At 46.9% G+C, this 16,917-nt stretch overlaps 1 protein-coding gene across 3 annotated transcripts in view; it reads right to left on the minus strand.

Annotated features, from left to right (window-relative positions):
* The window catches only part of MAPK8IP3 (mitogen-activated protein kinase 8 interacting protein 3), a 47,682-nt gene that overhangs the window by 29,110 nt on the left and 1,655 nt on the right, over nt 1-16,917 (minus strand). For all 3 annotated transcript variants that reach the window (XM_027117852.1, XM_027117849.1, XM_027117851.1), the window contains one exon: nt 1,971-2,091. In XM_027117852.1, coding sequence (XP_026973653.1) covers nt 1,971-2,091 — 121 coding nt within the window. The remainder of the gene's footprint in view (nt 1-1,970; nt 2,092-16,917) is intronic.

Genomic DNA, 16,917 nt, shown 5'->3' on the forward strand with positions numbered 1-16,917 from the left:
CGGGTCTGGGTGCATCACCGTGTGTGCGGTTATCTGAGGCTATTCAATCCTGCTACAGAGAGGCAGAGCTGGGTGAAACTCACACAAGCCTTGCTCTCTATGTCTAAGTCACGTTGTGTCACATGTAGACAAGGAACGAGCAGGTGGCTTGTGGACAGAGGCAGAATTCGGAAGTAAGCAGCCTCTGAGACACACTAAAGAGAAGAATATCTGAACACAGGATGGAACACACAGGTGTCCCTCACACGGACCAGGGGCTGGAAAGACCAAGTCACGATCGTGCCACCTCTGGGCTGGCAGCTGTGTCACCCCTGTGACACCCAGGATGGTCCCCACCACGTGTGCTCTGACCAAGAGGCACAGGGAAGCACCTGAGTGCCATGGGCTAACTGGACAGCCAAGCCACGGAGCCAGCATGCCGCGGGCCTCAGACACCTTGCGTCTGTGGCCCTTTGTTCCAACGTCAGTTCTGTTGAACTCTGTACAGAGCGAGACAGGACACACAGCAGCCTTGTTCTCCCCTCTCCTCAGTCCTTGCCCCTGATGCTGACCAAATGGAAAACTTCAGACTGTACCTTGGAGTTTACATGTTTTCCTTCTAAGAAAAGATGAAAAGGTTTCACATGAAAATTATTCTAAGCAAAGGGAATATTAAGGATTCTGTGTAGTTATAGAAAGGGTGGATCTATGCAAAACTAAAATGGGCCTTTCGGTTTGCCTCTGCTCCACAAAGACTAGCATGTTTGTGTGTGTTTGTGTTGCCACTAGCTGTGCTCACCTACAACACTCGGGGGGTATTGGCTTTAGCAAAATGGGTTTCCAGTTTTGGTTTGGGATACGGATAGACCCAACCATCAAACCATTTTTTTTTTTAATTAATTAATTAAATTTTATTTTTGGCTGCGTTGGGTCTTCATTGCTGCAAGCCGGCTTTCTCTAGTTGCAGCAAGTGGGGGCTACTCTTCGTTGCGGTGCGCAGGCTTCTCATTGTGGTGGCTTCTCTTGTTGGGAGCATGGGCTCTAGGTGAGCGGGCTTCAGTAGTTGCGGCACGCAGGCTCAGTAATTGTGGCTTGTGGGCTCTAGAGCACAGGCTCAGTAGTTGTGGTGCACGGGCTTAGCTGCTCTGTGGCATGTGGGATCTCCCCAGACCAGGGCTCGAACCCGTCACCTGAATTGGCAGGCGGATTCGTAACCACTGCACCACCAGGGAAGTCCCTCTTTTTTTTTTTTTTTTGATATGATCTTAACTTTCCAGAGGAACGAAGGCACCTATTATCCAAGGTAATGAGGTAAAGCAGCAAACTAGGTCTCAACCATCAAAACCACTAATTACAGAAAACTGAAATTACAGGGTCGTTATAACTTTGAGAATATAGTTTAAACAAAGACTTCTAAAGGTAAAATAATAGTTCTTATTTAAAAAAAAACAAAAAACAAAAACAAAACAACACAAAACCCTTTCCTCGTCTCTCCTTGTAAAGGGACAGGGTGTTCCCATAGGCACCCTGGTCGGCCATGAGTGCCCCCTAGGAACTGTCATTACAGGGGCACCATTGTTGGGCCCAACTTTCAGGTCACAAAAGAGCACCTGCTCCTCAAGCAGCTCACAGACAGGAGCCCCAGACAGCAGCCAGGAGCTCTGTCCTAAAGGGCCACACAAAGTTCACAGATCTGTGAATTTTGGGTCAGACTGCAACACTAAGCAAAAGTGCTCTGTCATCAGAGGGGCCTTATTTATAAATTTTATTTATTTCCACAAAGGATTTGAGGCCATTTACAGAAATACAGAGCAGTGTAAAGATAGAAAACAAATTATTGAGGGAATCACAATGAAAGTAAGATAAGGCTCTCCTTGGGTTTTCTCACTCTCTTTTTATCAAAGGCTCTCAACATCCCTCCCAGCTGGGTTGGTCTGAGAACAACAAATGCATTCAAAATGCAATTTCATCTCTCCGGGCTAGCGACTTACTCTGATCTGCGTAGTTTTTGGCCTTCAGTTCCAGCTGGCGGGTCTGAAAGTCGTAGTGTTCCACCTGGGTTTGTAGCTCTTTCTTCTCTTGTTCCAAGGCATCTTCAAACTCAATAAATTTCTATACGTGCAAGGAAGAAAAACAGCAGGCGTCATGAATGTGGGACGGTCAGATGACAGCAGCCCCTCAGAAGGGCTCACGCTCAGGCCCAGAATGTGGTTTCTGCACCCCAGAGCCGGCTTCCCTTCCCGTCCACCACCCGCCACAGCCCTGTGGAGAGCTTCCCAACAGTAGATACCACAGCTTTCTAACCAGCTATCTGCCAGTCACCCGGGGCCCTGAAGTTGGAAAAGCCTACACACGCTGGCTTTAATCTTGAAATTCTTAATAGTTTTTGAACAAGGGGCCCCCATTTCCAGTTTTGCACTGAGCCGCACAAATTATGTAGCTGGTCCTTAGGCAATGGAGTAATATTATTCCTCTCAACACTGCACATCTAAAAGAGGCCAGGTGTGGACTTCCCTGGTGGCGCAGTGGTTAAGAATCTGCCTGCCAATGCAGGGGATATGGGTTTGATCCCTGGTCTGGGAAGATCCCACATGCCGCAGAGCAACTAAGCCTGTGCACCACAACTACTGAGCCTGCGCTCTAGAGCCCGCGTGCCACAAGTACTGAAGCCCGCACGCCTAGAGCCCGTGCTCCACAACAAGAGAAGCCACCGCAACGAGAAGCCCATGCACCACAACAAAGAGTAGCCCCCACTCGCTGCAACTAGAGAAAGCCCACGCGCAACAACAAAGACCCAATGCAGCCAAAAATAAATTAAAAAAAAAAAAGTCTCTAATTTTCAAAAATAAAAATAAAGAGGCCAGGTGTACTTTCCTCTTAACCTGTATCTCAGTCACTGCTCAGTTCAGGAAGCCATCCTTCGTGGAGTAACCGGCAATGCATAGTACTGTTCCGATTCTTTTAAAAACAAGATGGGGGGTTGTTGGCCTAGATTTGGAATCTGCTCTTTATATGGTAAGTTTCTGAGCAAAATTACTATCGAATCAAGTGAAAAGAAAGCACTTTGTAAAATAAAAGAAAATCCTAAATGTTCTTAGGAGGAGACCTAGGTTAACACTGACAGCCCAGGGTAAAGGCAGGGTCTGGGGGGATGGGCACTGGGCAGCCTTGGCTAGGTGATGGCCTGAAGGCCACAGCCCTGCAACAGCCCTGATGGGAACTGTTAACACCTTGATTTTACAGCGTACAAAATGGAAATATTGGAAATTTCATTTGTAGGAAGCATAAATGTCAGCTGGGTTCTTAAGACACTAACAGTGTCGCAGAAGATGGGAATATAAAACGGGCTGTTGGTTCCAGGTTTTGGGTGTCTGGGAGAGGCAATGAGTTCATGGTGGCCATAGCTGTATTTCCCGTAAAAACTGCACCCAGTCTCCCACCCCAACTCTGGGCCCCCGAGACGCTTCTTCCTACAGCGGCTTCTCAGAGGTCTTTGTGCTGAAAAGCACTGGGGCTCCTGCCCAAAGGATGACTCACCCAGTGCAGTGACAGAGGGCAAAAACAACCGGGGCGGGGGCGGGCGGGGGTGCATCAGAAAGAAAATCTGTATTGATGACATCACTCACAACTTAACTAAAATGAAGAACACCCGCCCCATTGCCAGGAAAATGCACACAAATGGTGCAGCGGCACAAAAATTTAAAGTAAGCGGTTTTGAATGACTGTGGCTATGACCAGCATATGAAGAATAAACAAATGCTATTAATTGGCTGGTAAAGAAATTATTTAACTTGGGTAATTTTAATTCCTATTACTTAAAAAAAAATTAAAAGAATGATATAAACATATTCTTTTGTAGAAAAATCAGAAGAGAGTGTTAAGTGAAAATAATACTTTTAAAAAACCGTAATTCTGCCATGCTATCAATGGTTAAGAAACAACAACAACAACAAAACCATAATTCTACCAACCAGAGAGGGTCAGTTAAAATTGGGTGACATTCTTCCAGACATGTGTGTAAGTGTGTGGAGCGGATGTGCCATCATTTTGTACACGGTATCGTGACCTGACTTATTCACTCGTTTACAATGGAAATGTCTCTCCACACTGAGAACTGTGCTCTGCCACTCCTACTTCTAACAGTTGTGTGTTCCCCTGTCGGTGTGTGTCTGCAGAGCATAGTTTACTCAACTGATCGCCTCCTGTTGGACTTTCAGGCTGCTTTAAAACGTCCGTTATTATTGTTACTACTTGTGTATCTGCCCAGTGGCATCCTGCTCCCCAGGCCAGACAGGCACCCCAGCCCACACCCCCCAGGTCGGGTGGCGCCCTTCCCGGAGCCCCCATGGCCTCTGTGCTGCCAACCCGACAGGTGGGAAAACGGCAGAGCATAACTGTCTTAATTTTCAGCTCCTGGATTACTAGTGAGACTGAATAAATTCATTAGTCATATACACTACATCTAACAGCTCATTATGTCCTTTGTCCGATTTTCTACTACAGGTTATTTTTCTTAACAATTTGTAAGGACTTATTAGACCCATTCAAGAATTTGTCTTATACGCTGCAAGTACTTTTCCCAGGATGTAGTCTGTGTGTGTACAGTAGTTTACTTACTTCTACACCATTTACTTAATAATTTACCCTTTCTTCATTGCTCTGAATGCTACCTTTATGATATGGTACCTTCTAAGACATATTTCGGTCTATTTCTGAGCCAGTAACCAAAGGTTTTTTTAATCACTTTCTAAAAAAAATTTAATTATTTATTTATTTTTGGCTGTGTTGGGTCTTCGTTTCTGTGCGAGGGCTTTCTCCAGTTGTGGCGAGCGGGGCCCACTCTTCATCGCGGTGTGCAGGCCTCTCACTGTCGTAGCCTCTCTTGTTGCAGAGCACAGGCTCCAGACGCGCAGGCTCAGTAGCTGTGGCTCACGGGCCTAATTGCTCCGCGGCATGTGGGATCTTCCCAGACCAGGGCTCGAACCCGTGTCCCCTGCATTGGCAGGCAGATTCTCAACCACTGCGCCACCAGGGAAGTCCCCAAAGGTTTTTTTAAACTTGTAGTGTAATAGCATCTTTTAATAGCTGATATACATTTACCCTCTTAACTCTTCCTTTTCAGTATTTTCTTGGTTACTCCCACTTGTGAATTGTTCTAGATTAAGTTGAGAATCATCCTGAATCACTTATATATTTATTTTTTGAATCAACATTTTGCCTGTCAGAAAACATCAGTTCTCTGGTTCTCAGGAAGGGTCCCTGTTTTTCATGACAAAATGCTCAGGGCTGGACTTGGGCTGAATGGAAAGCTCATCTTGAGCCAGTGAAGAGCTGAATGATGGGGCGACTGGGGCTGGAGGATGGAAAATGCTCCCTTTCTGTAAACTGAGCCCTGTCCTACCTCCAAGCTGGAGCACCAAAGTTTTACACAAAGAAAAGCGTTCTGTGGTGCTAACACCATTTCTCTAGAATTCCCATCGGTATTTCATCATATTACCTGCATTTCATAGCTGAGAGCCAGGTAAAAAGATTTCTAGATCAAAGATGACTGGCTGCCCCACGCAGCATGTGGGATCTTAGTTCCCTGACCAGGGATCAAACCCATGGGCCCTGCAGTGGAAGCGTGGAGTCTTAACCACTGGACCGCCAGGGAATTCCTCCAGATTCTTAAGAAGGTCAGACAGATGTTCCTAAATCTATCCTGATAGGTGATCGTTAAAATCCAATGTAGATGACAGTCCCAAAAAGCTTTGTCATGCCATAAAACAACCGATATGCTTTGAGATCCCCGACGAAGTTGGCCCCAAACCAGGTGACATGCAGAAATCCTCTGATGTTATGATATTGTAAGGCCTTTCAGCCCTAGGAAATACTGAGACATTAACTGAGAGAGAAAACATCTAGGTAAGCTGTGTACATGTATGTCCTCAAGGCCAAAGGCAGAGGGCACCCCAAGTGGCAGGGAGACATGAACGCACAGGACAGTTGTGGTTCCCAGGCCACAAGGAATCCTGGAGCCAAGGGACAGTCCTGTGATGGGAATGGTCAGTCATCAGTAACCACCTGCAGACAAGGGGTGTGAGTGATCACGATCACAATCACGTGGCAGCAACTCCCCAGATGAACAAAAAGCCCCAAGGAACCCACAAGGGACCACCAGCATACTAAAGGGCCAGCCCTCAGCTTCCCTGCTGGGCTGGATCACACACTGGGACACTGGGACACTGCAGGCTCTGCAGGTTGGCGACCACCGCACTTGGCATTTGGGGAAGAACAGCTCTTCCCCGCTACCTTGAGGGACAGCATCGAACCAGACAGAGCTGACTAGGGGGCATCTCAGGGGCTCCAAGTCCACGAAAACATCACAAACACAATATGCTATTCTACAGCTTAAAAGGCATCCTCTTTCTTCCCCTCCTGAAAAAACTCTTTCAACGTTATTACAGTAATTTTAGTTAACAGAAATGCAAGCTAACTGTTTAACTAAAATGGAAGATGCAATGCCACCTTCATCAAATATTATGAGGGATAAATAACGTGAAGGACCAGTGCCTGGCCAAGACTAAACAGATATTTAATCATTGCTCTTTTTTTTTTTTTTAATCATTGCTTTTTATAAGGAAATGCTTGGGGCTAGACTTGGGATGAAGTAAGAATCACCTGGACAAGTAAGGAGTAGTTGATGGAATAAAGCAGGGGCTTTGTGGTTGGTGGTTAAATGAATAAGTGAGGAAAATACAAGTTCTCCTCCAAAACGAGGGGGGCAGCTGTGGCGGGGGAGGTGTCAGGAGGGAACTCTAGTAACTGGGTTAGAGTCACAAAACAATAGATGTTTTCAAGGAAGCAGAAAATATTTTTATTTACAGATCATTTACTTTAGATTTAAGAGAATCAAGAATTTTCAGTGGTGGGGGACAGGGTAAGTTATCTCTATAAGGAAGTCGTCCAAAAGAAAGCTAAACATTTTTCAACTTCTATTGAATTTGTCCAATTCAATTTATCCAGTATGAATGGAAATGAGAAGAATAAAATTTTTAACAGCATTTGGGTTGAGTGGGTCTGCCTGTTGCTGGACTGTGAAACAGAAGGAATCTACCGTCCGAGACATGCCAAAGTGAAAAACTCGTACACAAGCCAATTACATGCACTACAGATTTGAGTTTGTCTGGAATTGTCATCTGTCTAACCGAGTCTAGTCAAAATGTCACTTAGCACCTGATAACACACAGAGGTTTAAGGCCACCTCACAACAAATCTTTTGAGCCTCCCGAAGAGCAATGAGGAGCAACTAACAATTGAGGAAAAGGTACCAGGTGTCTTAACATGAACACTGAGCTAGGAAATACCTGATTCTTACTGCTAAATACCAATCTACTACATGATTCCCCTTTTTTTTTTTTTTTTTGCAGTACGCGGGCCTCTCACTGTTGTGGCCTCTCCCGTTGCGGAGCACAGGCTCCGGACGCACAGGCTCAGCGGCCATGGCTCACGGGCCTAGCCGGTCCGCGGCATGTGGGATCCTCCCGGACCAGGGCACGAACCCGTGTCCCCTGCATCAGCAGGTGGACTCTCAACCACTGTGCCACCAAGGAAGCCCCCATGATTCCCTTTTAAGATTTTGTTTTTAAGATATACTTCTACCCCTCCCTCTTACTAACAAATTGCTCTGTTTTAAAATTAAATTCAACTGGTTTTCAGAATTTGCTTTTTGGTGAATTTCAAGGTACATACTGAAGTAACCTGAGAGTGTGGGAACTTCCAAAACTCCAGGAACCAGAGGAAGCTTTTCTCAATATCCCATGGAATGAGATCATTCTATCTAACTCATGCATAAAACCAAACTTAAGAAATAAAACTGACTTTTTCAGGACTTCCCTGGTGGCACAGTGGTTAGGAATCCGCCTGCCAATGCAGGGGACACAGGTTTGAGCCCTGGTCCGGGAAGATCCCACATGCCGCAGAGCATCTAAGCCCGCGCACCACACTACTGAGCCTGCGCTCTAGAGCCTGCGAGCCACAACTACTGAGCCCGTGTGCCTACAGCCCGTGCTCTGCAACAAGAGAAGCCACTGCAATAAGTCCGTGCACTGCAATGAAGAGTAGCCCCTACTCGCTGCAACTAGAAAAAGCCCGCGCGCAGCAACGAATACCCAACGCAGCCAAAAATAAATAAATTTATTTTTTAAAAAAGAAATAAACTGACTTTTCATGTCAAATATAAAATTAAGACAACAGAAGCCAGCATTCCTAATCCCAGAATGCAAGAGAGATTACTAGGTAAACACTCTTTTATAACATAATCATTAGAATTCTGGTAACTTTCATAATTGAAGGCTATTTTAATTAAAGGCAAAGTAAATTAAAACATTAAATCCAATCCTTTCCTCTTATATGTCCTTTAGGCCAGGGTCACACATAAGAAATAATTCAATTCTGGTTGAATTGTTAGAAATAAAACAGGAATCAAAGATTTTGTTCTTTTGCATGTAATTCCTTCCTGGCGGTGAGGGGGTAGAGTGAATGTCCAAAAGAAAAACGCTCTTTTTGGGTCTTTTATCTTAGGCAGAGTGGTGCACTGGGGTGCTGGGCACAGGCTGTTCCCAGGGGAGATGCCCTTTATGGATGGGTAATTCCCTGCTCCTGTCGGTCACTCCCATCATGATCAAATATTTACTGGGTGCTCACAGGGGTGCTGAACTCATGAGACCTCAAACCTCAGAGGTTTTTTTTCCCAGCTTTTTCCCATATTCCATGACTGTTACCATTTACATCTAAAATGCAGTGTGGGCAGGTGGACAGAGAGGGAGGGAAGGGCATTTCTGCATTCAAGTTTTAGACATACGTCTGAGATCAGGCCACTATGCAGGAACCCAAGAACAAGGTTGGATTCATTTTTTAAAAAGCATAGATTCCTCATTTCGGTTAAAGGAACCACTGGTTCAGCATCTGCCTGAGATGAATCCCAACAAATGGCATTGGTTTAACTCACACTGATTTTCAAGAATTGGTAAGATAGGGACTTCCCTGGTGGCTCAATGGTTAAGACTCCATGCTCCGAATGCAGGGGGGCCGGGTTTGATCCCTGGTCAGGGAACCAGATCCCACACGCAGGCCACAACTAAGAGTTCGCATGCCACAACAAAGGAGCCTGTGAGCTGCAACTAAGGAGTCTACCTGCCACAACTAAGACCCAGTGCAACCAAATAAATAAAATAAATATTAAAAAGAAAAAAAAAGAATTGGTAAGATAGGAAAGATGTCTGTAAAAAATACATATTTTAATATATTACATATTTAAGTATTTTATGTTAGATACTAATATATATTTTGTATCTTAAAATATACATTACATTTATTATATTATTTATGATATACAGCATGATTGGTTCTGGAGGGAAATAAGAAAAAGGAAGATAAGATGAAAACTATAAATGCCCCGTCCTGGGAGAAATTTCCCTGGGAGAAGTTATTCTTAACTAGACTGTGTTCTTTGAAGCATTCTTTTTTTTAATTAATTAATTAATTTATTTATTTTTGGCTGCATTGGGTCTTCGCTGCTGCACATGGGCTTTCTCTAGTTGTGGTGAGCAGGGGTTACTCTTCATTGCGGTGCGTGGGCATCTCATTGTGGTGGCTTCTCTTATTGTGGGGCACAGGCTCTAGGTGCAAGGGCTTCAGTAGTTGTGGCACGCGAGCTCAGTAGTTGTGGCTTGCGGGCTCTAGAGCGCAGGCTCAGTAACTGTGGCACATGGACTTAGTTGCTCCACAGCATGTGGGATCTTCCTGGACCAGGGTTCGAACCCATATCCCCTGCACTGGCAGGCAGATTCTTAACCACTGCGCCCAGGGAAGTCCATCTCTGAAGCATTCTTAGCAGTTTACACTGATTTCTTCAACTTCCTAATCCACCTGGCTTCTACATCCCTCTCACTCCATTTAACAGGAGAGACCTGAGGACGCCCATGGTCGCCCTTTGGTGGACACAGGGTCTCGCTGTCCAGAAGTGTACACTGAAGACCCGAGGCCACAAGCTTGGGCAGAATCCATGGGATCCCGCCTGGATCTGGGTCCAATTCACTGAGAGAAGGAAGAGGTAAGAGGCCGGCGTGGGAAGGTCAGGGAGCAGGAGCACAAGCTGAAGTTGAGTGGAAGGAAGGGCACCCAGAGAACTTGAACAAAAGGCATCACCTTGAACCCACCACTGTAGATAATCAGAATCCAAATGCCCTGACCCCTGTCTCACAAACCCCGCCAATGGAGGTCCACTCCACTGATCTTGGCATTCCCCAAATCTCTTGCCCATGAGAGGCGTTCAAAAGAAGGTAACTGACTTATGATTCCGCGGGCTCTAAGTATCTGTGTATATTTCCTTTTCTTGGGTCGAGCCTTTCCCACCCTGGTGACAGGGATGTTTTCTTAGGAAGCGCTAGCCAGCCACCAACTGATTCTAACCGCTTGGTTTCCCTGACCATCTTCCAGCGGGGCTCCCTGTGTGCAGCTGCATGCAGGACAGGCTGCGCCGGAGCCTCCCAAGGTCCCGAGAAACAGGGCGCAGGTGTGGACGGCGAGCTCCTGCTCCACCAGAGGAGATGGATGGACACCCACACAGCAGGCTACACTAGCAATGAACGGATGAATGAAAGAACGGCAACAACCTGGGTAATCTCAAATCATTATGCCGTGTGAGAGGAGCCAGTCAAAAAAAGAGTGTACACTGCAGGATTCAGTTTATATAAGGTTCTAGAAAATGCAAATCAATCTGCAGTGACAGAAAGCAGACCGTGGTTACCTAGGGATGGGGGAAGCGGGGAGAGAGTATTGAGGGCCACAAGGAAACTTTGGGGACGATGGAGATCATCATCTTGATTGTGAGGATGTTTTTTCGGGTGTAGACGTGTTAAAACTCACCAAATTGCACACTTCAAATATGTACAGCTTAGTGCACTGACCTCAACAAAGTTGTTACAAAGAAAGAACAGAACAGAACTGAAGCCTATGGTCGAAGATTTCATGGTGCGCCGTAAGCACTAGCTGCTTTCTAGGTGCTGGGATTTCCCTCCAGACCTCTTCTCAGCCTTTCAAGAATTTCATCACCTCTCTGTTGTTTCCTAAATAGCTGCAATGCTTTTTTTCTTTTTCCTCATCTCACAATATTTTCTTCTATTCTCCTGTTTCAAAACCCACTACACTTTGGGGTCTCCCCTCTTTCTAGAACATGTTCACTGAAGAAAAACACCCCACCTTTTAAGCATCTTCCTTTCTTGCCTGACGTTATGTAACAGGTCAAAGAAACATTTACTGCCTGTCCTTACAGAACAGTGATTGAGCTAGACCATCCACGGCTACACTGCCCAGTACCTTAGCCACAGCCACGTGTGGGTATTTAAACTTAATTTAAGGAATTCCCCGGTGGTGCAGTGGTTGGGAATCTGCCTGCCAATGCAGGGGACACGGGTTCAAGCCCTGGTCTGGGAAGATCCCACACGCCGCGGAGCAACTAAGCCCGTGTACCACAATTACTGAGCCTGCGCTCTAGAGCCCGGGAGCCACAACTACTGAGCCTACGCGCCACAACTACTGAAGCCCGTGTGCCTAGAGCCCATGCTCCACAACAAGAAAAGCCACTGCAATGAGAAGCCCCCGCACCGCAATGAGGAGTAGCCCCAGCTTGCCACAACTAGAGAAAGCCCACGCACAGCAACGATGACCCAACCTAGCCAAAAATAAATAAATAAATAATTTAAAAAAATAAACTTAAATTAATTTAAATGACATAAAAATAAAAACTCATCCTAAACTGCATGAGGCACATGTGAAGTGTCAGTGGCCCTGTGTGGACACACAGCAGAACAGAAATTTCCATCCTCACACAGAGCTGTGTTGGACAGATGGATGGCTGAAAACCACAGAAAGTTGGTTCCGGCCCTCCAGGAACCAACAGCTCGGTGCAGCACGTGGAAGCAGAAAAAGGCTGCCCTCCTTCCTCACCTGCACACGCACAGGCAGCTGGCATCTCTGTGGGACATGTGTCAGAGAGAAAAGAACCAGCCTTGGGGCTGAAAGAACCAGAAGGACACTGCCCTTGGCTAACCAGGAAAGAGTCCCCACGTGGGGACTCTGGGGTGACAGGGCCTCACTTGAGCACCCACATCTGAATGTCACGGTGCTAGACGCAAGGGAGTCAGGTGTACGCAGCAAAAGTACATGCAGAGGGGGCAGAAGGAAGTGGAAGGGCAGGGGACAGGGCACGTGGTGCTGGGGGGGGGGTGGGTGCTGGGGACCCCAGGAGAAGGCGGTCTCCTCCTGGGAGCGTCCCTTCCTCTGTTCCCATCCATACCCTTCGCTCTCCATCCCACGTTGCCATTTTCTCACCATCTGACAGTGTGGCAGGACCTCCCCATCCGAGCACCTGCATCAGGGCAGCACAGACCCATCCCCGGCAGCAAGCCTGGCCCTCACTATGCTTAGTTGACTGAGTTACCGAACAAGAGAGAGTGGGAGATGGGACCTGCCTGCGGACCAGTTCATGCCACAGAAGGGTTGGGAGGGGGAGAAAGTGGCTGGGGGAGCAGCATGACAGTGGTGACTTGAGCCAGGATGGTAGCAAAGGAGATAAAAAAGAAGCACAAAAAGTACAAAAAAAAAAAAATCAGGCCAAAAGAATGGCCAGGACTTAGTGAGTCACTGGACATGGGAGGTTGTGAGGATGACCCCTGGGGCCCTGACTTTCAACAGAGCAAAAGCCTGTAACATGAGCCGTCTGGCTGCTGACCACCCTTGGGAAAAGGGACCCTGCCCCCCACACGAGTGTCCCTCCCCAGCTTCCATCCTGCAACTGGTCATGAGGTCACACGAAAGCCAAACTAAGGGACATCCTGCAAGATAACTGGCCTGTGATATCACATCATCAAGGTTGTAAAAAGCACAAAGTGAGAAGCCGATAGGGAACTGAGGACACCATAGGACTTGCAGGAGCCCTCAGGTCTTAGCAGAGCAGGAGAGAGGGAGGGAGATGGAGAGAGAAGAGTAATGTGGAAAAACATTCACCTTGGGTAATCTGGGTGAGATTGTCCATAAATTATTTCTATATTTTTCTATAAATTATTCCAAAACAGAAACTTTAAAAAAAGACAGATTTAAAATTTAACTTAGAAATTCTAGTTTTGGGAGAACTAACTTGCCCCAGTCCCTGCCCTGCTGCCTAACGGCCACCACAGGGCCTTGAGGGTTCCAAGGGTTCCCACTGGGTGAGCCTGGCAGGGCGGTGGGGCTTATTCCGCATGTTCTGTTCTCTCTGGCTGGAAAGTGCCTCTCTCTGCTCTCCTGTGCCTATTTGTTTTTTGTTTTTTTAAATTTAATTTACTTTTATTTAATTTTGGCTGCATTGGTTCTTTGTTGCTGAGTGCGGGCTTTCTCTAGTTGCGGCGAGTGGGGGCTACTCTTCAGTGCAGTGTGCTGGCTTCTCATGGCAGTGGCTTCTCTTGTTGCAGAGCAGGGGCTCTAGGTGCGTGGGCTTCAGTAATTGCAGCACGTGGGCTCAGTAGTTGTGGCTCGTGGGCTTTAGAGTGCAGGCTCAGTAGTTGTGGTGCATGAGCTTAGCTGCTCCACGGCATGTGGGATCTTCCCTGACCAGGGCTTGAACCTATGTTCTCTGCATTGGCAGGTGGATTCTTAACCACTGCACCACCAGGCAAGCCCTCTCCTGTGCCTATTTGTTCCCATTTTTTAGGGAGAGTCTGTTGTACTCCTGGTGACTCTAGTAAGAGAGCTATAATGGACCAGTATTTAGAGGTAACGAGGAAAGGCAGCTCTGGGCACCAAATCTTAATGGCTTCATGTAAAAAAAGTTAACAATTGAAAAAAACTGCCCTGGGACTTCCCTGGTGGTCCAGTGATTAGGACTCCACGCTTCCACCACAGTGGACACAGGTTTGATCCCTGGTCAGGGAACTGGGATCCCACATGATGAGTGTGGCACAGTCAAAAAAACCCAAAACGAAACAAAACAAAACAAAAACCTCTCTTTTAATACGACAACATGGCAGCAGAAGAAATTGCATACTTTGTCTAAGCTGGGGTGAATTTACTATTTGTAATATGGGACACAAGAAGAAAAACTTCTGATTCAATATATTAATTCACTTATTAAAAAAAATGCCAAATGATCATCTCTATAGAGTAGAATGATGGCTTCTGCCCCCTCCAGCTTCATCCTGTCCAAATATTCTTCTACAAAATGCATTACTTTTGTACAACTAGAAAAACACAGTTTTGGGTAAAACTTTCCAGTTGGATGCTTTCCTTACACAGCACCAGACACTGAGGTATCAGCAAATACCCACAGCCATGTCTCATGGACAGAACGTCCACTTGAGTTGCTTGTGATGAGTGGGGGATGTTACCAGTAGTTTCCTTAGGGCCAAGAAGACTTTAAGGTGAATGATGGCTACTAAACTCACACCTTGTCTCTCAAACACTGTTTTTCCTCCTGTGAGCCTAATACTTGATCCCTGCGAGGAAGGCTCTTTGCTGCTCAGGACTGGAGTGAATGGAGTCCTCTGCTCCCTCCTCCCTGGGGGCCACGGTGGGCAGCACTGCCCAGGGGCGCCCACTCGGTCCCGGCCATCCTGGTCAAATGCCCATTTCCAACCTTCTTTTCTAATGGGAAAGAACTCAGTGGGTTTTCAAAACTTTGTATTGGATACAGTTTCAGCATTTTTAAGGTCTCTGTAGAGGTTTTAGAAGCCAGCAACATCCATTTAGCTCTGCAAGTCTGAGCGGGACTCACTGGTCTCGATGACAAGCATAAAACCCGCACAGAGACTGAGATGCCCCACGCTTGCCACCCGTGGCTGCCCCATCAAGGTGCTCTTCCCTGGCTTGGCTAGATCTGCCTTGCTGCAATTCTCCAGGCAAACAACAGCCCATCACGGGACTTGGCACTTGAGATGAAAGAAACTTGCCACGTCTGGCAACCCACGCACTTTACAGAAGCGGCCAGTGAGGCCAGAGAGGGGAAGACTGGTCACAGGGTGTGCAGCTCCCAAAGGCAAGGCTGACACTCAAGCATCTGCAAACTCTGGGGCCTGGCCCCCCTCCCTGGACCCCACCACCTCTAGCTACCGTCACTCCCATCGAGAGAGTCACCCTGGGACCAGAACAGACTCGCAATCTCTCACTGCGGTTATTACAGGCAAGATGTAGCGGGCAGAGGTGTTTGCTCTGCTCAAGGCTCTTTCTTTTTAAATCTGCAGATTCTGTGTGCTAGGAAGGCTGCAGGCGGCTCAGGTTACTCAGCTCTGACTAAGCCTTCTTGAGCAGAGTGGCCGGGGAGGCAGAAGCTACTCTGCATCACGCACACGCCTGCAGCCCATGCTGTTCAGCCTCCCGTGTTATCAGACACACATCTAGGATCTCATGCCCTGTGTGGAAAAAGAAGCCAGGCCACAGTGTACACTGGTCTTTTCCACAAAACTGAAAATGAATGTCTACTGGATTTAGTAAATGAGCTAGAATACCAAAATGGTTACAGATTTTGGCCCTTTTCTTGGTTGTAACATCACATGAGGTCTCTCCAAGGGCATACTATTTAGCATCAAATCACAGCCTTTATGCCGGCCAGCCGAGCGTTTTGTTCACTCTGTGGCTCTCTGTTCAGCATCTCTTAATAGCTGGGGCAAGGATGGGTCTCGGCCTCCAGGGCACTCTCCTCCATACCACATGCGCACCCTCAGCTCTTAGTCCAGGGCGTAAGTGGGAGGCCAGAACCACACTCGCTTGCGGCTGCACTTGAACCATGCAGAGCAGAGCAGGGGCTTCATCCACGCAGAGCAAATTTTTAAGGTAGATGGTTATGATTCTTAGCCTTAAGGTTGTCCATCTTTCTCCTTTTAGTTCCTTCTCGTCCACTATATTGACCACATCGGTACATAGTGAAAGAAAACAAACCTACTCAAAACCTCAGTTAGGCATCAAATGGCCGCTGAGAGCAGTCAGAGAAGTGGGAGGTGCTGCCCAGCATGAGGGAGGCAGCCACTGCCCCACGGCCAGTGAGGGGAGCCCCAGAGCTCGTCTTCTGGGGGTACACTCTCTGACCTCCCACAGCAGTGGAACGGAGAGCCCACTCCAGGGGTCAGGGTAGACTGCGTCTTGGCCTGGTTCTTCTAGAGCATGTGACCTTGGTCCACCCCCACTCCTTCTTGCGGCCAGTTCTTTCCCTAGTAAATGCCTATGGCCACTCTGAACTCTAAAATCCTACGAGCTCTTGCATCTCCCTTAAGTTGAGAGCTCTAAATCAGTTTTGGTGGAGCCTGGCACCCCAATCAATAGGCAAGAGCCTCTTGACAGATGAATGAAAAAACCCAAGATCAACGTAAACCACCGTAAGTAGGAACGATACAAGGCACTCTTAATTTTTATAAACATACTTTAAACCAAACTAGGAGAACATAAACTGCCCTAGCTTAAGAAAAAGCCAAAATACTGAAACAGTCTTCCATTTCAATACTAAAATCAAGAATGTGTTAATCCAAATTAGTTAAAAAGGAATTTAGCTCATTTAATAAGAAACTTCCCATTCATAAACCAAAAAGCCATCACCTAATGCCTGGAACAACAGAATGTCAGGGCTTAGAGATCATCTAGGGCAACTGACTCATATGACTGAAGGAAAATCAAAATCCAGAGGGGGGCAGGCGACATGGACAAGGTCACAAAGGCAAGGCAGGAATGAGAACCCAGGTCCCCTGAATCCACCTGGGTCTGACAACAGGGCTAAATATTTCATAGTGAATGAATGAAGGTAAGTGGTATTCCCTGCAATGCATGGTTCTTCTAACTGGTTCACAAATAAGTGATTTCCAGGTTATGGAGGTATCCTAAAACACGATCAAGTACTTCAAAATTCTACTTTTAACTCCTCAGAAGCCACAGTGGAAT

Source organism: Aethalodelphis obliquidens, unplaced genomic scaffold (assembly GCF_003676395.1).
Source record: "Aethalodelphis obliquidens isolate GAN/ISIS:26980383/991018 unplaced genomic scaffold, ASM367639v1 scaffold18, whole genome shotgun sequence".
Classification (NCBI taxonomy): Eukaryota; Metazoa; Chordata; class Mammalia; order Artiodactyla; family Delphinidae; genus Aethalodelphis; species Aethalodelphis obliquidens.